This window comes from Neolamprologus brichardi, chromosome 10 (genome assembly GCF_056152115.1).
Source record: "Neolamprologus brichardi isolate AB-2024 chromosome 10, ASM5615211v1, whole genome shotgun sequence".
Lineage (NCBI taxonomy): Eukaryota > Metazoa > Chordata > Actinopteri > Cichliformes > Cichlidae > Neolamprologus > Neolamprologus brichardi.
In genome coordinates, this window is record NC_142113.1 from 11,898,298 (window position 1) to 11,921,900 (window position 23,603).

At 42.0% G+C, this 23,603-nt stretch overlaps 1 protein-coding gene across 3 annotated transcripts in view; it reads left to right on the top strand.

Annotated features, from left to right (window-relative positions):
* Positions 1 to 23,603, top strand: part of abr (ABR activator of RhoGEF and GTPase) — a 126,510-nt gene that overhangs the window by 56,441 nt on the left and 46,466 nt on the right. For all 3 annotated transcript variants that reach the window (XM_087847177.1, XM_087847178.1, XM_087847179.1), the window contains exons 3-13: positions 2,369 to 2,467; positions 4,237 to 4,422; positions 10,054 to 10,161; positions 11,396 to 11,456; positions 15,801 to 15,853; positions 16,515 to 16,655; positions 16,939 to 17,060; positions 19,794 to 19,962; positions 22,232 to 22,351; positions 22,711 to 22,786; positions 22,895 to 22,999. In XM_087847177.1, coding sequence (XP_087703303.1) covers positions 2,369 to 2,467; positions 4,237 to 4,422; positions 10,054 to 10,161; positions 11,396 to 11,456; positions 15,801 to 15,853; positions 16,515 to 16,655; positions 16,939 to 17,060; positions 19,794 to 19,962; positions 22,232 to 22,351; positions 22,711 to 22,786; positions 22,895 to 22,999 — 1,240 coding nt within the window. The remainder of the gene's footprint in view (positions 1 to 2,368; positions 2,468 to 4,236; positions 4,423 to 10,053; positions 10,162 to 11,395; positions 11,457 to 15,800; positions 15,854 to 16,514; positions 16,656 to 16,938; positions 17,061 to 19,793; positions 19,963 to 22,231; positions 22,352 to 22,710; positions 22,787 to 22,894; positions 23,000 to 23,603) is intronic.

Below are 23,603 nucleotides of genomic sequence, written 5' to 3' on the forward strand. Positions count from 1 at the left end.
CTTTACACTGTCACGGTTAGCTGAGGAAAAACTGCCAATGTGTGACAGGCCTCAAAATAGGCCCTTTGCAGTCATCACAAGTGTTTGTTATCTTTATAGTCTTCAGCATTCTTAATAAAGGAGCACGTGTAAATGGCATATACTATAACACATACGGTAAATACTGAACCTTGATGTGCAGTATAATTTCCTGCCTGAGGGATAACATCAGTGTTGGAATGTGCATGTCAGCCGTGATTGGGTTAAATGATGAGGTCATGCCTCCTTCCTCGTCTTGCTGGGCAGTCCTGGAGTGCTGATAACATTGTAAGGTCTTGGTGGAATTAATAATTAATCTCTGGTCTCACAGCTGTTCTTTGGCCTTCTTTAAGGCACACATGTCATATTTAAATGACAATTTCTGGAGTTTATCGGTATTTATCTCTTCAGTAAGGGAAAAATGTCAATACAGAAATATACCTAACCAGCTACACTGATAAGGTATGCAATACAATTCAATTCAATTCAATTTTATTTATATAGCGCCAAATCACAACAACAGTCGCCTCAAGGCGCTTTATATTGTAAGGTAGACTCTACAATAATACATACAGAGAAGAAACCCAACAATCATATGACCCTCTATCAGCAAGCACTTTGGCGACAGTGGGAAGGAAAAACTCTCTTTTGACAGGAAGAAACGTCCAGAAGAACCAGGCTCATGAAGGGGCGGAGCCATCTGCTGCGACCTGTTGGGGTGAGAGAAGGAAGACAGGATGAAGGACATGCTGTGGAAGAAAGCGAGAGATTAATAACAAGTGTGATTCAGCAGAGAGGTCTATTAACACATGTTGAGTGAGAAAGGTGACTGAAACGGAAAAACTCAATGCATCATGGGAGTCCCCCAGCAGTCTACACCTATTGCATCATAACTAAGGGAGGATTCAGGGTCACCTGATCCAGCCCTGACTATATGCTTTAGCAAAAAGGAAAGTTTTAAGCCTAATCTTAAAAGTAGAGAGTCTGTCTCCAAAATCCAAACTGGAAGCTGGTTCCACAGAAGAGGGGCCTGAAAACTGAAGGCTCTGCCTCCCATTTTACTTTTAAATACTCTAGGAACAACAAGTAGGCCTGCAGTGCGAGAGCGACGTGCTCTAATGGGGTGATATGGTACTAAAAAGTTATTAAGATAAGATGCAATGCAATATACCTTAGATAACTTAAAAGTAAAGAAAAATATCTTTAAAAAACATATTTTTAAAGTGAATGGATTTATCTTAATTGTCGCTTCTAAATGAATGATTCTGTGTGAGTGTGAACAGTTGTCTGCCTCTGTGATAGTGTAGTGACAGACTGGCAACCTGTCCAGGGTGTACCCTGCCTCTCGCCCTGTGGTAGCTGGGATAGGCTTCAGCCCCCCGCATGGGCTACCCTAATTTGTCTTAGTGGAAGAGAATTGCTGGATGGATGGCTAAATATGAAATTAACATACAAAACAGAGCATATGTCCATACGCTAATCAAACTTGTCGCATACTTTTGCGAGTCTGGCGTCACTGAAACCACTGCTGTTGCTATGCTGCTGGCTAACCATATGAAACTCATGAACCCCCCCCCCCCCCCCCCTCCCCCCCCCTCTTTCTCATAGTACGTGTTCCGATCATTACTGGCAAACTGCTGCGGACTTAAAGCAATTCGAAATTTGAAAGTGAAACTTTGAAACATTTTTCTGTTTGATACACCTGTGCACTCCACAGTCCAGTATACAAAACCATAATTCCTTTTCAAATATTTTTACTTCACCTACACAGATATTGTGACATTTTGATTGTCACGCAAGTATCATCTACCACAGAGTCACTGTATCACTATGCCATTGTTGTGTATTGCATTAGTATCAGGAGTAACTATACTATTCCCACTGGGCAAATCATAACATGTGGAGCAGGGCAGTCCTTTATGACGAGGGAACGGCCAAAAGTGAGAATAATGTGAAGAAAGATGAAGTCTTATGTGATCATGTTGGAAATCCCTCTTTTGAAACCTGGTAATTTTGCTTTAATATAAGTTCCCACAAAATGTAAACAGTACACTATGAGTGTGCCTTGGTCTGTGTTTCTCAGACATCAATAGGATGTTGACTTCCCCGACGTCAAAATGCAACAGTTGCCTGGAGTCATCACAAATAGTTTTACAGAGGAAATGAGATACTTAGATGTTTTCATAAGATTTCTAATCGGTTGCGCATTCTTTTACGCTTACGACTGTTTGTATCAATCTTGTGTTTACCTGATGTGACTGTTCCACTGGCACTATTGCAGGAAATAGAGTCAGGGTGCTTTCATGTGCCGTTAAAAGCATATTACAGCCAGGTCTGTTTTATCCGGCAGGGAGACATCGAGAAAGGACTGGAGATGAAGAGACTGGTGCTGTCTGGATTCCTGGCCAGCGAGGAGATCTACATTAACCAGCTGGAGGCCCTGCTACTGGTGAGACACTCAGACAAAGACAGACAAGAAACAGAAACAATGTAACAAGGCTCATATAACCGCGTGAACATTGGAGTGCTGCTGCTGCTGTAGGCATCGGTGTGAGCTGTGAGACTATCAGAACACTATTAGTGGTCGATGGCCACACTTAAAGCAGGACCACAGATGCTGCACTTTACTGCAATGCTAACCGACCACACTTCCTCATGCTAAGTCGCTATGTCTCACAGCCTGCTGATCCGGCCACATGTTCTACTTTGGCCAATATATAGTCAGATAGATGCTAAATTAAGATACACAAATGCGCACAACAATTATTGTGGAAATTCACCAGGTCAAGACACCCCCCCCCCCCCCCCCCCCACACACACACACACACACACACACACACACACACACACGCTTCAATTAGTCAGTAAGAACAAATGATTGCACTAACACTTGCTGAAATCTGGTCAGGCTCTCAGTTCCTTCCCTTTGAGCTCTTTGTGACAACACAACGACTCATCTCGCAGATCCACCAATAAAAAGTTTGTTCCTCTCCTCCTCCACTTCCTCAGTCATTCAGCAGAGGAGGTCTAAAACAGGCACTGGGGCCGTTTGTTTTTATGTCTTTTTTCCATGTCTTTCAGCAGAATAATACACTTGCTCCAAACAGAATAGTCACACCTTACTCTCTGGCTGCATCCCTGGAAACCCGGTGTTTCAAAATACTGGATTCTTTCAACATCAGACAGCTTAATAAGCTGGTCCGATCCCCCCCTGCTGCCAGGTTTCATACATTGGGTCTTCACATTCTGGGCCTAAGAGAGAGAAATGTTTCTTTATCTGGAAATGTATCATAATCATATTCCACGTCCCCAGGGTATTTGAAACAATAACATTATTCTGAACTTCTTGACTGGATTTTTTTTTTACTCTAAGAATATTTTGTAGAGTTTGTAAATGTAATGATTTTATTTATTTGTTTGTTTTTGTAAGACAACCAAGTAACAAGACGATCCCAATCAATGTGGATGATTATGGTGATAAATTTGGAACAGCCTAGGAAGTAATTATCTTCCTGTACTGTGTTGGTTCATTTACACTTACTGGGAAGTAGATCACAAGAGAGTCTCTCTTTCCTATTTTCTTGATATAAACATGGGTTCATTAAAAATGTTTAAACATCACCTCAGCTGCTCCAGCTGATTTGATATATGATGACTATTATTTTCCACCAAGGAGATGAAATTTAGGACCACTAGTCTCCAAATCCTTTCTGGTTAAATCTAATGAGGAATTTTCAGCCGACTGCTTTTGCCGTCTTACATAGACTAGGACAGACATATTGATTGTCGGTGCTTTTAAAAATAATCCAACCTGTCTCATGTGCCTTAATACAGTAGGAGGGTGACTCATGATTAGCCCTAGAGAGCTGACGTAAAAAGCCTTTCTGTTTGCACTGTAATTCAGAGCCATCCTCCCCACGCACGCCCAACATGACCACTCTACACATCACTGTGATTAACTGAGTTGGCCTGCAATCTGCCCGAGTACAAACAAGACAAAGGAGAAGACTGTCACCCAGATGAAAAGAGGCTTGGATTACTTACTTATCACAGAGTGACGCATTTATACGTTCCCTTTCTGGCACTGGTCCTAATAGGTCCTTTTTGTTGGCCCGATCAGATGTTATGGATGATTTTAACACATTTTCTGTGTTCATCAATCTCATACTTTATATATGACTAATTTAGGCTTATTACCTGAGTCTCCTGTCTCTCCAGCCCATGCGACCCCTGAAAGCGACAGCCACGACCTCTCAGCCTGTCCTGACCATCCAGCAGGTAGAGACCATCTTCTACAAAATCCAGGACATCTTCGAGATCCACAAAGAGTTCTACGACGCCCTCCTACCCAGCATCCAGCAGTGGGACGAGAAGGTCACCGTGGGACATTTGTTCCAGAAGCTGGTGAGTCTGACGTGGGTGACACAGATGACAGTGTGCGGATCTTTTATTTCGCTCTCCGTCATTTGCAGGGTACATGTAAATGGCTGTTAAATGGAGAATTGTCAGGCTTCTCACTGTTTGTACTTTGTGAATCACTTGTCTGAATTAGACTCGGTGTGCGTAAGTGACTGGCCCGTGCCCCCGCGACTGTGGCCTGGGCGCATTAGCAGAAAAGTTGCAGCTTCTGAACTATCACGCTGTCATACTTGCAGTGGATTAAACAGGTGCTTTCAGTACATAATGGAACAGCGGCACTGTAACGTGCATGGAAATGTGCCTGTGTGTGGAATTAGACGGTTTCCAGGCCTCGACTCGTCACTAAGTGGGTTAGAGCGGTGTATTGTCAGATTTGCAGTGGATAATATGATTTGAATAGACGCATAACGCCGCGTATGTAAGTATGCTGGACAATGTTTTCTTGGTGGAATAAAATTAATCTGTATATAAGGTGTGAAAATGCTGAGGCACCCATCAGTAATGATTTAGTTGGGTGGACCCGTTTTAATGTTTTGGGAACACAAGCTGTGGAGTGGCTGGTATCATTGAAATATACACCTGCACAGTTTGTACCGATCCTTCATTGTGAGTGTACCCACTGTGGGCAGACAGGTGGTAACACTGTGGTTTGTAATTTTCCTTGACTGGAAACTCTGCGAGAGCACCAACTGTCTTTAGAAAAGCGGGAGCAGAGAGCTTTAAGTTTATTTTAGCTGCTGGTAACAACAGGGCTTTGCTCTAAAGCTGGGAGCCTTGGACACAAGAAGTCAACAAAACCAAGTATATACTGGATCCTGCTTTTCAGTCCTGTTACTGTAATACAGCCTCATTTTAGACTGCGATCAGTCATTACGTATCAGCATCAGAGGTCAAGTTTTTTGAAAATCTATTGAAAACAAATATGTGACATAAGGTTTTAAAAGTGGTACCATGGGTGCAGCTGCTAAAAATCTTGGTCAAGTTTGAATCCCGGTGACCTTAATCTTAATGTCAGAGGTCAACTTTTCAGAAAATCACTTAGGATTTTTAAATTTATACCATCGGTGCATCTACTAGAAAGAGGTTAATTCGTTAAGATCCGATGTGTGATTTAAGAGTTCCTTTAACGTTCTTGATCAGTGTATATATGCGTTTATCACACTGTTGAATGTATGTGTTCACATACCAGCCCCTTTGGTTTCACACCACAGCTAAGTGAAAACTTCGTTTTCCTTATGTTTTCATGGTGTCATTTTGAGGAACCTGGTAAGGTCATTCTAATTAAAAACACAGCTCTTCAGGGAGTAGATCTCATTTTCAGTTTTGGTTTTCAGGTACTTTTTGATGTAAGCAACTGTTATTCACCATGACTTAGTCAGACGTGTGAAACTCAGTGTTTGTTTGTGATGAAGAAAACGTTAAATAGACTTTAAGAGTTTTTACTTCGCCCTTGTATAGCACATTTTTAAAGCTTGGATATTAATAATAATATTTCATTAACAGCTTGATGTTTATCTTTATGATTAAAACATTTGATGAAGCACTTTAATTAATACAAGGAATGATGAATATTCAGACATGAAAGTATGTTGGTGTTAGTGAAAGATTTAACAGGAGAGAAAATGAGCACAGCTTTGATACAGTTGTTTAAACTCCTATGAGTTTAAGTACTTCTATTCAACAGACCCCTCCTCACTGTGGACGGCCAGCGCTAAGCGGCACCTATTAGTGTAGTCATCAGCTCCCATCTGTGGTGTGTATTTGTGCGTACATGAATATGTCGTGTTTCAGCAAAACATTAGTCAGAGTGGCTGTGTGAGAGTGCAGATGGCAGTTTAATTAGCTGGTCTGCTCCCTGCTGCTCCTCGTCAGCAGTGTGGGTGCCACTGGAGCAACAAGGACAGGCAGGGTTACAGAAAACAGGCCGAGACGGGGATAAAGACCTGCTACAGGTCCAAGTTTGTTTTTCACCTTTCTCAGATGAGAGAAAGGCTTAGCTATAGCCTGTGTCTGCAAGGGATGCATTTGTCTGAGCGAATTATTAAAGTCCTAGTCGCTCTAGAGGCACAAAGTAGGAGAGGTTCAATTTAGTGTGGATGTGGTGCTGATAAAAACAGTACCACAACTCCATCTTTTACACAGTAGTCACTATTAACTATGTATAGTGCAGCCACATAATAATGTTTTTAATCATATATTTGCTGATGTATTTTAGTAGTTGGTTATTTTCACAGCAACTGAAGCTTACTCAAATTCGGCACAGGCATTAAGCATTGCAGCCAGGCTCAGTTGCTTTAGAGAATTTAAATTAAGCCTAATCGAAATTTGAGCAAACCTGAAAAAGATGTACCTGTCTAACATGGTTTCACCCGATGTTTTTAAAGTCCCAATGTGTAAAACCTCAAGTTGGTGTTTCTGCCATCACTTTCTTGGCTGCAAAAAAACTGGGTGTAACAAAGTGCAAGTTTAACTGTGAAACCACATGCTAATGACGTGTGATTGATAACTCGTTAGCCAATTAGCGTGCGTTTTCATACCACAAGTATTCTTCTATTTTAAAACATGGTACGACCAAGATTTACAATTCAGACTTGAGTTATTCATCATATTTATTACTTATAATATTACTTGATGGTGTATTTCTTTCTTTCAGCATGACTTAAAATGAGTGACTGAGTCTTTAAATTCACTAGAAAATTTGCAGATATCAAGACAGAAATATGTTTTGCTATAGATTTCTATGGGACCAGAAATCTTTTTTTTTTCTTCTTCAACCATAGATATCACTATACTATATCCTCAGATAGAAAACAAGTCTAAGATAATTTTGGATTTGCTTAATTCTTCTGACCAGGAAGCTACAAGCAACTGCCTGTTGCTAATTGCTAATTGAGAGTTATGAATGTAACTAAGGTTTTGTGAATTTTGGATGAACGTCTCTTGCAGTCAGGAATAATAGAATAAAACTATGAAGGCAAACGTGGTAAACACTAGAACAGCTTTAGATCAGGCAGATAAGCATTTTACCATTGTCAGTAGTAGACTTTAGCATGCTAACACTCTATCACCTTGTAGAGTAGTAGCATTAGCATACTATTAGCATTAAGTATACCTTCATAGGTTTTTTTTCTCTTGTCCTTAGACTTATTTCTACATTATTATAATTTATTTAGGAAAGAAGTAAGTAAGAAGAGGGTAATACAGTGTTGCCTACCTTAAAGAAAGTAGATAAAACGTATACAATTGCTAGATAATTAGAATTTTTTTACGTGAGGTCAAGAGCATGTGGTTCAAAAGTTGTCTGCTATATTGAATATGAGACAAACACTGATTCTTAGGGGAAAATGTCTATTCCCCAACTGGTTGGTAGTGCTTTGTGGAGGCTATTTGCTCTCCATGGGTGAAATCTGTTAGAAAGAAGATGCCGTACCAAAAACTTCCAAGTAATTGCTTTGGTTGTAAACAGTTCCCTTTAGTTTTTCATGTCTGTCTGCAAATACTTGCTAATTTCTAGCCAAGCAGTAGTGAAATGTGAAGAAATGCCTCAGCGCTGTAGCCAAAATGTTTCAAAAGGTACAACTTTTATTTTGGAGGAAAACTCAAGAGTTGGCAGTTCGTCTTGTAATCGAAAGGTTGCCGGTTCGAGCCCCGGCTCGGACAGTGTTGGTCGTTGTGTCCTTGGGCAAGACACTTCACCTACCGCCTACTGGTGATGGCCAGAGGGGCCGATGGCGCGATATGGCAGCCTCGCTTCTGTCAGTCTGCCCCAGGGCAGCTGTGGCTACAACTGTAGTTGTAGTCCAATCAAACTATGAACCCAGTGACCAAAGCAGTCACTTTAATTGAGGGGGTCACTGGCTGGTTGGCTTTAGGACTTTAGACCAGTCATTTCCCCAGCGACTACATCGACCTCTAGCAAGTGCTCACAACTGGTTGGGGAATACCCATTTCTAGGCCTGTGTGGCTGGTGCCTTATTCACATGATTCTACAGTGTCACCACGATTGTCACAAAATGGCAGCCAACTTAATGCCATGTGGTTTGTGGTCACGTGTTAGCAAAACCTCAAAAGTGGTTGCACCATTTTAGTGTGAGTGTTGTGGCTGACTTGATGGTACTCTGCACACACCTGTGCACAACTGACTGAAGAAGGAAGATTTTATCTTGGCGATAGAGGAAACTGTGGGCCACTGTAGAAAACGGAGGACGTTGCACATATTGATGGCATTGTTTGGAAAAGAACAAGACATATTGTTTGGTTACTGATGTCATATAATAACGTTTTCATTCACTACATATGGTTCTTTTGGTGCTGTTGATCTTTGTTGCTTATAGCTGATCACTTGCTGTGCTTTAAAAGAGTGGCGAGTGCTCTGAAAAGATTCACTACAGTGTTTAGTTGAGGGTTCGTGTTGCTCTCAAAGCTGCATGCAATTTTTAAAAAAGGCACCTCTAAGCTGGCAAACGTGTCCATGTGGGTTTACATAGTCCGTAGGCTCTTCTACCAGCTGAAAAGTCTCTCTCCTGTGTTTCTTCATGTTCTACTTCCCACGTTCACTTTCAAACACAACCTGTTGTTTTCTGTCCTGCCACTTTGACCTGTGATTTTTGTTTTCTAAAGCGTGGGCGTTTTGTCTGGACTGTGACTGACGCCACTTTCATACTGAACTCATGAAATCTCATAACGTCATTCTGCTTGGTTTGTTCTTTCCAGCCAAGCTGCCAAATCTCCATCTTTGGAAATTCAGCTATGACACACCGTGGTTTCTCTTTTCCATCCACAGTTTTGGTTTGACATAAAATAGTCTCCAGTTATAAATAGACGATCCACGCGTGGTGACATTTGTTTCACTCATCTGTAGTCAGTGTCACACATTACGTGGTTTGACGGTTTTGCCATCAGTATTCTACAATCACATATTTGTGTCCTGATGTTTCCCTCCATCGATTGTTGCTATAACATGTTTCAAATGCCGCATGAGGCCGCACACTTCCCTCACGTCTTTGCTTTTGAGCCCAACTTTCTACTTCTCACTCCGAAGGGAAGAGGAAGGAGAGGAAATGAAAATAAGAGGACATGGAGTTTAAGGACAAAAGTCTTACTCATGCACTCTATTCAGCTGAATCCAATCTCATTGCTTTAATAGGATGCAGTCAGCTCTTCAGCCTAGGCATTCAAGCATAGCTGTAGCAGGATGCATATTCATGCACTGCTGGTCTGCAGCTTGTGTTACAATGCACATACAGTGCTGCAGAGAGGGGCTGTTAATGAAAGAGAAGAGGATGGAGAAGGAGAGGGACTCAATCAGGAGGGACTGCAAAGCGCTGCTAGTGAAGTGGCTTTATGGCAATGTGATCAGACACTGTGTGTTGACTCAATGAATTTAAATTGAATTGGAAGTGATCATTTAAGGTGAATGCAAAGTAGGACTTGCTGAATTTTATTTTAGTTGCCATCAGTGCCATGACATGCTTGTGTTGACTTCCCGAGTCTCCGGAGTTCATTTAACAATTTGAATAAAATGAGAGAAGACTAAATGGCATCATCGTTGTCTTAGTTTGCCTCACACCTTGTCGTTGTTGTTTCCTGAACGTCTTTGCTTCTGCTTTCCTCCAGGCCAGCCAGCTGGGCGTGTACAAGGCCTTTGTGGACAACTACAAGGTGGCGCTGGAGACGGCAGAGAAATGCAGCCAAGCCAACAGCCAGTTCCAGAAGATATCTGAGGTGAGTTCAACCTCCATGATTTTAAACAACGTGTAACAAGAGAACTTTTAAATAGCAAACATGTCATTTTGTTGCTATGTACTGCATTTTAACATCAGCATATCAAACTTGGCGCAGTAATAATAAGGATCCATCAAACCTCCCCTTCACTTGTCTCAAGGGTGCCATTATATGAATTCTCTTCAGTGAAGAGAACAGGAGAACAAATAGATGACGACACAAACCAAGCGAGTCGAAACGTCCTCTTTTTGGCAGGAAACAGCAGTGTTTATGGGAAATGTGGTCTTATTTTGAGGAACCGTTGTTGAAAACACAGTTAAGAGGTATTTGTGTTCAAATGTGCTTGGGACAGCACTTAGCCAGCAAGCGTATTAGGTAACAGAACGATGAGAGGTTACATTCACAGAAAAAACATCCAGGCAAGTCTGAGTTTACTGTGCGGGACGACTACACGCACTTGAAGCGCAGATAATATTTTGAGCGTTCAGAACAAAAGAGTGTGTGTATTTGGGGAGGTGCGGATTGCTGGGAAGGTGTCAGTGATAATAAGTTAATTAGCTGAAAATGTTTGTGGCAGAAGTGACTGATAGTAACACAACCTCTGATGTCCCTTGTTTAGATGCTAGCTTTTCATGCCTTAGGTCAACACAGGATATAGTTATAGATTGTTCCTTATTGTTAGGTGTGTTCAACAAAGATCGAGAGGCAAAGACATTACAGTAAAGGAAAGTGTTTACAGAATCTAACTATGATCATTCATCTTGGAAGGAGCATGGGCATCTTTCATTTTTAAGCATCAGACTTTCCACTCCCTGTTATCTTATACACCAGCAAAGGGTACATCTTTCACCATCTTACGATGCTGTGATTGCAGCCATTCCCCAACTCTCTGTGAATGGTACTCATAGCCAATGATCAAATCTTCGATCAGTGGTCATTTGCATATTAATGATCAAGAAACTGACCTTTTCAGTCATTATACAAATGTACCGTTCCTCCCGTCCAGATGAGTCAAATCACCTTTTTGGGACCTGCCGTAGAGGTTTGTTGGTGGTATTATTTACTTAAAGGGAAACTTGTGAAAGTTCCCGTGCCCAGTCTTTTTCAGCTGTCTCAGTTGGATGCACTGATCCTGTACTTCCATTAGTTCAGCCTCAGCCAAGCAAGTGTAGCACAATCCTGTGAGTGCGCACAATTAATTAAATTGATTATTCCACTCTTTTATTTCTTTCAGAACCTCAAAGTAAAAGGTCCTAAAGACTCCAAAGACTGTACAACAACTAGTTCAATGGAGGGTAAGTTGGTGTTCGCTTGTATCTCTATGCATGCATGCGTATGTGTGTGTGTGTGTGTGTGTGTGTGTGTGTGTGTGTGTGTGTGTGTGTCTGTCTAGGCTGGATTGCTGTTTTAAGATTCCAGCCCTGCCTCTTCTTCTTGTGTATGCAGTGGTGAGCTTTGGGAGGCAAACTGGTGCATGTGTGAGTCTGCTCTCTCGCTCTCTCGCTCTCCCTCTCTCTCTGTGCCTGAGAAAGGAGGCAGTGAGCAGGAGTGTAGAGTGAGGAGAGGAGAAGAGGGATATGGAGGTGCTTCTGGTCCTCAGACTGTGTTGTAACTGCACATACGGTAACGACTGCATGTTATGAGCTTCCCGCTTTTTGACGTCGGGTATCTGTGAGGACATCTACAGCTTTTACGGCGCTTATGATAGACTGTGTGGAGGCAGTTATTAATTAGCTGTCAGACTGACGTTTAGACTTTTGTGCTCATGCTTGCTGATGAATTTGGCTTTTTCTGAACATTTGCATGCCTGTGATGAGCTTTTTGAGTGATGAGCCTCTGGAGTGTGGCGTTCACTCGGGCTGTCATACACGACTGTCTTTCTTTGTCTGTTTACAAGCTGGGCACGTTTAGTCTGTATAAGGACTGCTGGCCCCGGGCTGCTCCTCGTACAGAATACTTATCTCAAGAGGATCGGAACAAGTGTGGTCTGTGTGTGTGTGTGTGTGTGTGTGTGTGTGTTAGAGAGAGGTTGTCTATCGCGGTACGTGCCTGTACTCTGCTGGCGCCTCTGTAACTTCGGCCGTTTTGGGGATTGCGTTCAGTTTGGTGGGTAGAGCTGTACGCAGTCATTAGCAGATAAGATGAGTAGACTGTGCGACTCTGTCGGGCTGAGAGTGGCTGGGTGAGTGTTCATTGTTCAGATTTCAGTGACATGTACCTGTGAAGTGTCTGTTAATTTATGCATTGCAGATGAGGAATAATCAACCTGTCGCAGTTGTTTTATTCTTTCTTTTCTCATCATTCCTGTTTTAGATGATTTTAAAATGACGTCTTTGGTTTGCTGTAGTTTCACATGGCTGCTATGTGTCATGAAACTAGTCTCATATGCCCTTAACAATCAGGGTGTGTCAACACCCAAGGCACTTCCTTTGATTGCTGTTTATATTACAGTACATTAATTACCTGGTGGGTCAGCCGAGGGGTTTCTCTACCTTAACTTTGCAACAAATGCCTCCTCTATCTACTCTCTTTGTTTCTTTTATTATTTTCCCCTTGTTTCTTTTCTCTGCTCCATCAGCTTTTTTTTTCTTTCCAAAGTATTTAACAGGATCTCAGCTACAGTAAATGGCTGATAGGTTGATAGAAACACAAATACCTGCTCAAACAAGAGTCTGATACATTTTAAATGTAAATGGGGACTCGTGTCCTACACACGACCATTTTCTCACTTTCTCTTAATCCTTCTTTATTTCCTTCTGTGTTATCAGTTCTGTCCTGTCCTTCTCACCCTCCTTCACAGGCTTATGGCTGGCATTGGTAGCTGAGAGTTTTGCCAAAATACTGAGGCCTGAAACCTGGCAGTCCTAACTGAGGACTAAAAGTCCTGTCAAACACTTCGCTCACATGGTCAAGCACCTCGTTAGCAAAGATTAACTATTTGTCCATCAGCCAAGTCATCGAAGCGACCTTGGAAAAACGACCAGTCAGGCACGCCTCACTGGGACAGGACATCGACTTCCAATAATCCCCCTCTCTCTATCTGATTCTCACTCTCTCTTTGTGTCTTCATCCTCCCTCGTCCTGACTTTTGATTAGACTTTTAACTCGATCCTTGTCTGTAAAATACATCCAAGTCAGATACTCCACATGATGTGGAGTCAAAAAGTGATGACGCTTAATCCTGCGTTCGGAGAGAACTTGAGTATATTTCTGTCTACATTAGCATTCAGGTGGCAATCCTTAATCTGTCTTTGTATTCAGGAGAGTAACTTCATTATTCAAATCTCTTGTATATAATTATTATGTTTGCATGGTTGAAAAACTAGAGGAAAACGAGATGAGAAAAAGAAAGAAGTAAAGTTGGAGATCTCTGAGCTTCCTTGATAGGTTCATCCTTAATAACCTATGAACCTATCTTGCATAGTATTGCAAAGAGACTTGACTAGACTCTAAAGCAGTAAAATGTGATCTTGAGTTTAAAACAGCCTTTGATTGAAACTTGAAATGTTAAAAAAATGTTGCATGCTTTGCCGATGGCTTTGATGACTTTTTATTTAACCCCAAAATAATCAAAATGTGTCTAATTTTTCATAGTTTCCTGATAAATGAGTATTAATCATTGATCAACTGTGATATTTAAATGCGCAGTACTGGTATATGACTAATACTATACAGTCTGAATATTATTGGTTCAGACCGACTCGGATTGATTGCAACGTCTGTCCGTGTTTATAAATTAGATCACAGTTACCTGCAAACCTTTGCTAATCTGTGTGAAAGTGACTGCAGTCCAGTTGTAACAATTGTTGGAGACAGGTTGCTTCCCACCATGTGACCTGTGCAGTCGCCCTGTGATCCAAGGAGTTTGACGGTGTCACATGTTTTAGCTCCAGCTATACTTTGCGTTTTGCGGTTATTAGGAAGTATTATCATGCTAACATGCTACACTGCATGTTAGCATGCTAGCATTAGCTTTTAGCTCAGATATCGTTTTGTCATGCGACACAACATATGGCACAAAAAATACAGCAGCTTACTTACACAAACTGTACAAAACCTGGCACTTGTGCTTAAGTACTTATACTCAAGTCATCCTGAAGTCATCTAATCCTCCCTGCATTGAAATAAATACAAAACTGCCAACATACCGCACACACACACACCCCAACTTAGATATTCACTGCCCTTGCAGTCAATACAGGCTCTGTAGTAAATCCTCCTGGAGGTATCAGTATTGGTTCACTGATCCATGACCCTCAGTGGAGGCGGCATTAATGACCAAACGTTGGAGAAACTTCAAAGAGTAACTGCAAGTCCCTCTAAAAGTCCCTCTATACACTTCATGTGGGCCAGTGTATATTTTAAAAGCAGAGGGTGTGCGTAGAGCGTTAATATGACGCGTTTCATCAGTAGATCTGATAATAGTCACTGTAGGTTTCTGCTCTCGTGCTAATTTTGTAAGTCGCAGGCAGAGGTGTGGCGGAAATACTAAACACTTAAAAGCATCCGAGTGACAGAACAACGCTGTACATATAAAGAGAGCGTTATTGAATGCTTTAAATAGATAAAGTTTAAAATTCAAATAGAAGTGTAGCTATGCCTGTAGATCTCTCTGTGGGAGCAGAGCACAGTCAGTGTGGGGCAAGCTTGCCTGCATACAGAAGACACATCAGTCCTCTCTGTTTCACTGGGCCAGCTTTTCTTCTTCACTTTAGAAATAAGCTGCTTTAACTCTGTTTTCACTTGAATAAATGGAGGTTAGCATGATCAATAAGTGGAACTTTTTCAGATAACTTAACAATGTTTAGAACCTTGTGGGAATTTTTTTATTACATTCGCTCAGTTTCTAGATCATGAGCAGAGGAGTGTTACTGTGCTTTATCGAATGTGTAGTGTGATATTATATTTGCTATTTTGAGACCTTGAGGTAATTTAGGCGTTTCCTTACATGACTTGTTTGCTTCTTCTTTGTCTCCTCTTAGAGGTTCTCATGTCTGCCATCTTTCCTCCTGCGTATCTCCTCACTGTGATTTGTTTTTCTTTTATTTCTCTCCATCCTTCACTCTGCCCTGTTTGTGGGAGTGTGTCACAGAGAGCTGTCATGTATGTCGGCTGCTGCTGTTCACACCACCTTAGCAGCAAAGTCTTCCCCAGGGAATCTAGCCAAGTGCGGTGATACAGGCTTAAACTCTGACTGAGAGGCACTGAGGGTGGCATGTTGGCAGGAGGCAGTCTTATTGCACTTTTTTATAGATGCGTCCGTCTGCATGTGTTGTTTGTGTTTGCTTTTATGTCCAAGTCTGAATATGTACAGCTGTTAAACTGATGAACAACAGTAGCGCAAACCTTTGCTGCCCCCATATTGAAATCAGTGTTTTACTTGACCCCACCTACAAGGCTATTTATGATCAAGTGTTTTTCTTGCTTCAGGCAGGAACCTCGTCGTCATTAGGCTTTAATGTTAACCTAAGAATCATCAGCAGTCAGACTGTAAGAGCTGCGTTTAGCTCAGAGTAACCAAAGTGGACATTTTTGTCCTCGTGTGAGCTGTGAAACTGTGACCTACTGTGTGTGTCTGCATGTATTGATTTGCCTGTAAGCAACACTGACTCAGAGCCCTCCTCTTCTCTCTCCCACAGCTCTCCTTTACAAGCCGATTGACCGTGTTACCAGAAGCACCCTGGTTCTTCATGTGAGTACACAGCTTGCATGGCTTTCAAGGATCCGCTGAATCTAAAGCTGTTCTGGCAGAAATGTCTTACTTCTAGTGTTTTAGGGTGGAGAAAAGACTGAGAACTATGTCAAGATTAAAAAAAACAACAACAAATAATAATTGGAGCAGGTTGCAAACACATCCCTGAGATTAAAAAGACGTGCAAGAATTAAGCCTAAAGCCTGCTTTTTGATGTTTATCGCTGAGTCCTCTCAGTCCAAATCAGCCTACCTCCTTGGAAGAGAAATAATGGTGTAGAAAGTGCCAGCGAAGCAAAGCAGAGATCTCTGGATGTGTCCAGTGTGGTCGCTGTAGTGTAATGCATGAACAGGTTTGCATGAAAGCTGACAGTAAGATGCTCTGTGCATCCAGCATGAGCATGTGTGTCATGTTCTTGTCACGTATGCAAACAAACAGAAGAAAATTGGTTGATGTTAATCTGGGAGGAAAGTAAGAAAAAGTATCTTTAACAGAAGAAACCGAGAAACAAGATTGTTTTAGTGTTTGTAAGAAGTCTGTGTTTGTGTAGCGCGATGACGTTTTCGAAGAGAAGATGAAACTAAATCTGAATCTCGGCTCACAAAGGTCAGAGTTGCTTTGTGGTAAATACATTTTTAGATGATTGAATGTACTTTCACAGGATTTGCTGAAACACACTCCAAAGGACCACCCGGACTTCCCCCTCCTACAGGACGCTCTGCGGATTTCTCAGAACTTCCTCTCCTCCATCAATGAGGAGATTGACCCTCGCAGGACTGCTGTTACTACACCCAAGGGCGAGGTCTGTGTGTGTGTTCTTACAACACATCTTCTCTATAGAGAACTTATGTTCATATCTTTAGAACATTTGTCTTCACTTTTCCGCTCATATGAAATATTATTAGGTAATTTGAGAAAACTATAATAAATGGTTGCATTGCTTTAAAACTCCAAAAGGAACATTTAAGTTAAAAACAAAGACATGCACGTCTCTGTAAAGCAAACTTAATTTAGTAAGTCAACTTATTAATCCACAATCTCAATGATGTTTCGATTCACAACAACAGTTAACACTTCTGTTACAGGCCCGTCAGCTGGTGAAGGATGGCTTCCTGGTGGAGGTGTCGGAAAGCTCCAGGAAGCTACGGCACGTCTTCCTCTTCACCGATCTGCTGCTCTGTGCCAAGATGAAAAAGACTGCTGTGGGGTGAGTCCACCTTTATCCTCTGACAGTGTGAAAAGCTGTGAGCGCGATTATCGTTAACGTCACCCCCCCTCATCCCCATTCCCATCTGAAAAATGCTAAAATGATGTGCTAAAGCCAGAAAGTGGAACGGGGACGGGGCGTGGATGGTGCGTCACAGGAGTCGCTTATTAATTCTCAGGGCAGAGAAAAATGCAGGGTGACACGGCTCTGTCACAGAGTTTTCTTTTGAAGCAGACTGTAGGTATATTCATTCGAGGCATAAGCAGCTTTGGGCGGTGATGGCCTCTTTCTTTCATTTGCTCCCTGTCACAGCAACGCACTTTCATTAAATCTTCAAATGTGCACAGATGTAGGCGGAAGTGAAGGGAAATAATTCAAAATCACCCAGCCACTGATCTAAAGTTCCAAAACTCTGAGAGAGTCAGCTCAACAACTTCTAAATGATGAGACTCAGTCTGGATATAACGTGTGCTATTTCAAAAAATTTCCATTGACGAGCACAAGCCTCTAAATGGAGGGCGTCAGCGATGTTTTTACATATAAATTTCACGGTGTCACTTCACTCTGTCCACCTTGCACAGTTTAGGATGTTAAGCTACGTTAAATAAGCTACATTTTATAAATTGATAGAAATGCCAGTGTTAACATAAACATTTATCTGCTTCATAACAATGCATTTTATTATTTTAGCTTAAGGCTCATAAAGCCTGTTGAACTGAGTTCTGCCTCTTTAAATATCCACGCTTTTTCGTCCTCTCTGTGTTTCTGCCCGTGTGTCGTGCAGTTTTCCTTCCACATCAGCTTGTCAAACCCGGCGTGCAACAGAAAGGATCACTTCGGAAAGACGCACTCCCTCTCTGATTCCAGCTGTGGCTAACACGGTGGTGTTTGAAGCGTCAGTAACAAAGAGAAAGACTCGCAGGCATTTTTGTCTGTATTGTTTTGAGCAGTGCAGCAGAGTAGCAGATCTACACGCAGGACAGAGTTATGCTAAATGTGTGAATAATAAAAACACTTTAAAAAGGAAGACAAAAGGTGTAAGTAAAAAAACTGAAGGTGTTGTGTTTCAGGGTGCAAGCTGAGCAGGGGTTAAAGTAAAGAGAGGTGACAGAAAAAGATTGTTTGTGTTTGTGTGCGCTGCTGCGTGTCAATCTTTGACACATGTCAACAGATCGAGGGTCACGCTTACAGCACCGACTCGCCTCCCCTTCGTCTGATTGGTGCCTGCTTTGGTTGACATTCGCCGTTTCTCTGTGTCAATTGCAGCCGCCCCTCACTTGGAGGAACACATAGTGTTGCCATAACTACCAAACCTGTAAATGGGGCTATTATATGGTCTGGATTGTTATCTCAGTGTGCTGCCTACAGCCTACGCGCTTACACACAGAACAGAGCAACCATCCAGAAACTCAATCACCTTGACTTTAGTCACTGAGGAGCCCTAATCCCTGCCAAACGCCGTGATTATCTGCACTCTATTATTTTAGAATGAGTCAGATTTACGATTGCCCGCTGCACGTTCTGCACCTTGGATAATTCATCATTTCTTTATATATGCACCACCTTTGCTGTCTGGCATTAAAGAACCACATGATTTGATATGGTGATTTATTCATTTCCTTCTCAGTCATGTATCAAACCTAGCTCCACCCCCTTTTCTTTGTGTTTCTCTAAGTCTGTGTCAGAGTCTGATTAGAACAGAAACAAATCGGTGGTCTGTAACATAAAAGGACTTCCCGAAAGACCCAAGAAGGGCTTGATAATGGAGTGGGTGGGTGGGGCAGAAGATCAGGGGACCATAATCTGCAGCGGGAGGATGTAAAATTAATGTACTTCGTTAATGAAGAAATGACAAAGTCCTTTTGGTGGGAGCCGATTGCATCACTGCGAAGGCTTTGAGTGGGAACATGAGACTAAACACGAAGCAAGAGTCCTTCGTTGACATGGCTGAACAAATCTTTGAAGTTCCAGTTGAAGTGCACGCCTGAAAAAAAACGAGTGCAGTAAATAAAGTAGATAAACTGTGTTTCGAGTAGCTGCTGCACTGAGATCAGTAAAATCTCATTTGTCATTTTACGTGTGTTCCCTGTTTTGCTCAAGGACATTTTAACATGCAGGCCAGAGAAGCCAGAGTATTGAACCACTCCCGGTCCACAGTGGCTCCACCTTTCAGGTGTAGTCGTGCAGAGGAGAATATCACAGAAATGAGAACATTAAAACTGAGTTTGATTGCTTGATTTGATTGTTTAAATAAATGCATATAGTTGACAGTAAGTTTTATATGTAGAACGCTGGTAGTGTTAACACATGCTTGTTTAGTGTGGATTCATTGTGACATCAAGCTGCTTAAACTAGCCGTCTGATGAAGGTATTATGTCGTCGATGAGTCGACTGTGCAGCACTCAGAAATGTTAATTAAAATCTCATTAGAGACGGTGCACATTAGTGTCCTCAGCCCCTGTGGAAATAATGTTGTGCATTCATCATTTTTATTAATGTGACTTTGAATGAGTGGGCTATAAAGAAAAGAGGTCAAATGAGCACACGTTTGAATAGAAAAGTGTAACATTTGTTAGTGTGGCTTCAAATTGTAAACCGATTTGCTTCGGTTTTGTGCGTCCATTCAGTTCAGTCATGATTCAAAAAGAGAAATTTTTTTTTTATATATATTTTGACTAATTCTGTTTCATTTCCATTCCTGCATCCTTCCATCCTCTCTCTGTTTCTCTGCAGTCGCCATCAGCAATATGAGTGCAAGTGGTACATCCCTCTAGCGGACTTAACTTTCCAAACCCTGGACGACTCGGACACTTGCCCGAGCATCCAGGTCCTGCCAGAGCACGAGATTGAGGAGATGAAGATCAAGATCTCGGTCTTAAAGAATGAGATACAGAAAGAGAAGGTAATCCTTTTTCCTGGCATTTGGAGCCCAATTCAATGTATTCGTGGGGCTTACAATGGCTTATTTGGCCATCTTGGGTTTAATTTTGAGATGATCCAGGATTAAAGAATAAAGGGGCAAATTCAGGGTTTGGAGCCCAGTTCTAGGCTTTAGAGTAAGAGAAGTTGCTGGTCCTGTTATGAATAACAGGAGCTTTTTGATGTTCATCTTTAAATTCTAACATATGCATAAAACAAATACATTTGAGGCCAAGAGCCACACCATTAGGAGAACTTGGTTCTTTTAAAAGGAGCTTCTTTTAGTTTTAATCATCAGCTGGATTCTTTTTATTTAAGAAATAAAAATAAATAAGGAGCAAATCAGAAGTTCGGTGTCATATCAAAGCTTTGTGACCCTTTACTTCATTTTTACGCAGACTTTACTAAATGAATTGTGACTATTGTGTGAGTGAATACAAGCAGCAAAACAAGTCCAAGTATGAATAATAAACATCCTGAAACTGAGGACAGCTGCCTTTTCCTTCAGTATGAGTGGCAAAAGTGCTGATCCAGATTTAAACTGTGACTTGTGTGCGCCATGGTATGAGTCTGTTTTGTTCAGCACATGCTGAAATGCTCAGTTGTCGTTTTGAGGTTGAAATAAAAGATGTTACAAGTACACAGTAATCCACCCCCGCAGCCATAGCTGCGCTTAAAGGCTTCAGGAGCGCAGAGTTCCTGTTATTCCCCTCTCACGGCGTTAAAACTCGCCCACCCGGGGCACAGTGAGTGACCACGGCTGGTATGTGGAGTCGCAGGAGGCGAATGCCGGGAGAGATCGAGCTGATTGTATCCAGGCAGGCTCTGACTCACTGCTTCCTGGTGAGGGTTGGGGCTGTGTATGAATTTGTTTTCCTCTAATAACGTCAAGAAACTGCTCCATGAATTATATATAAAGACTCTCACAGTATGGGGCTTGCTGGAAAGCAGCTTATAGACACTTTGCTGGAAAATATGAACGATTTCAATAAGGCAACGCTGAGTAGTCCTCACTTTAAAGTTCAGTTTGGATGTTGTTAAAAATATAGACGATGGGTGGTTTGATTTTTGTCATGACGTACAGAAGAGAAGCAAAATAAATCCAACTCATTAATAATAGAAATTCTGGTGTTATTGAACGATCTTCACTTGAACAGTTAATGAATTTTACGTAGCCACCTCCAACCAAACACAACCAGACAGGGTTGGGTCTAAAACCCAAGAGGTCCTACAAGTGTGATCACTGCAACCGCTTTGCAGATGTAACAGAAACCACTAATCAGCTGCAGTTTAATCTTTCACGCCCCGCTTTTCATACGAAGAGGCGACAATAGAAACCTAACCAAAGACAGGCCACTAAATCTCCTGGTTTAAATGAGGAACTAGATTTTACTGCATATGTTTTTCTTCTTTGTGCGTTACTCTCTTGTTCTCTGTAACCGGTGCACTGCCTTATGATTATCATGCTCTGGTTAAATTTAAACTCGACAAACACTGAGGGACCAAAGGGCACCAGCTTCTGACGTCTTCATACGTTCACACCCCGTTTAGCCACTAAACTTGTTAGGTTGTTAGGTAGCCAATACTGGAATATGACACTTTGGAGGTGGAGGTTTGGTGTTACGTCTCTGAAACTCCCTGACGGAGACTAGTCTGCATTGGAGGCTTTTTGTTTTTGTAGGCTAAACATGACTGTGCCGTACAAATAAAGATGTTTTAACTGTCAGTCACGTTGTCATTAAAATAATTTAATGAAATCCATAAAGCTGACTGTACACTCAGTGTGGTTGTCTTGTTTTCCATCATGTCAGGCGTCTGCTACATCTGCTTCATTCTGTTTGTTAATGGAAAAATACGATTCTAGCTGAAGTAGCTCCAGATATTTAGTCTCACAGTAAAACCCAGTGTTCAATGAAATGGATACAAAAGGAAATCAGTCTTATAACTTAGAGCAAGGGCTCTCAAAGTCAGATCATATCACCCCCCCATCACCCACCCCCCACCTTGCACCTCGACCCTCATTTTGTAAGTCACACTGAATCTAAAAATACAAGCGTCTTCTGTATGTGTCGAGACCTGAGATGAGTCAGAGGAGAAGTACAAGTCTCACTGTCACAATCAGGAAAAGATTGTGACTGTTTCGGATGCTGCACAGCAGTGCTCGGGGTTTTACTCTCTTTTACTTTAATGAGTACGTTTCAGCAATCAGTGAGATTCAAACAGTCTCTTTTCCTTTCCGTGTCCTTGTGCAGAAAGCACCGAAGGGTCAGAGCCGTGTGGAGCGTCTCAGGAAGAAGATGAACGAGCAGGAGTCCTGGTTGCTCCTGCACTCCCCCACCATCCCCTTTCGCATCCACAACAAACATGGAAAGGTATTCTGGCCATTCTTAATCTGTTACTGGCTCCATTTGTGTCACTGCACTGTGCAGGTTTCACCACTAGAGGGACACATTTTGCTTTCAAAGAGTCTGCTGTTACAGATTTAAAGTTTGAATCCCCCAAAACAGCATCAGAGAATTTCCCATCATTCCGATTGATGTGTGCTAGTGAGGATTTTTTCCAGCTATTTTGGTTGTAATTGCTAACTGTGTGTGTGTGTGTGTGTGTGTGTGTGTGTGTGTGTGTGTGTGTGTGTGTGTGTGTGTGTGTGTGTGTGTGTGTGTGTGTGTGTGTGTGTGTGTGTGTGTGTGTGTGTGTGTGTGTGTGTGTGTGTGTGTGTGTGTGTGTGTAGAGCTACCTGTTCCTGCTATCCTCTGACTACGAGAGGTCAGAGTGGAGGGAAAGCATTCAGAAACTCCAAAAGAAAGGTACGATTGTGTTCACTTTTCAAACACTGCTCCACAGAAACATAAAGGTTTGACCCCCACCTCCCTATATGATGTTTATGATATTTATTTCCTTTCTTTTTCTTCCAGACCTCCAGTCATGCATGTTAAGTTCTGTAGAGCTCCAAGTATTGACCAGCTCTTGTTTCAAACTCCGAACGGTCCACAACATTCCTGTCACCGGTAACAAAGACGGTAAGAAACACGAGCAGGATCATTTTTGTCTCCCTCTCCCTCTTCCCTCTGCTTTGAATTTAACTTCACACAAAAGTGCCTGTTACACTCTGAGCACTAAAAAGCCACATAATAAGTTAGGGGGGCCTTGCAGGAGATAAATTTAGGCTACAATATGTTTCTCATCTAGCTCGGAGCAGTCAGTGCCGCGCAGTGTGTCGGTGGCGTGCTCGCAGCTTCTATATGTTTGTTTTTTCCTCCTGATCTCCTCATTGCAGCCACTCTCAGAGTCTGGGGGGGTGACATTAAAGCCATCTGCTCCATCTACTCTGATCTGCTCAGATGGCAAGAGGGTCTCTCACACACAAAGACAATACACATGCACAGACACAGAGCTCTTACACTGAAAGGCACGCTGTCCTGATGTTTTTGTGTCGCGTTTCCTTTCTGTGCATTAGAATCTCTCTGTTTGATGTCCAACAGATTTAAAGTCATTTTCAGAGGGATTTTAGTTTTGTATTTTCAAAGTAGTCAGCAGAATGACAAGTGACACTTAAGTGGTAGCATATTTTGTGGTGTGCTTTACCCCACCCCCTCAAACGAGGTGTTTTATTTGAGTGCAACT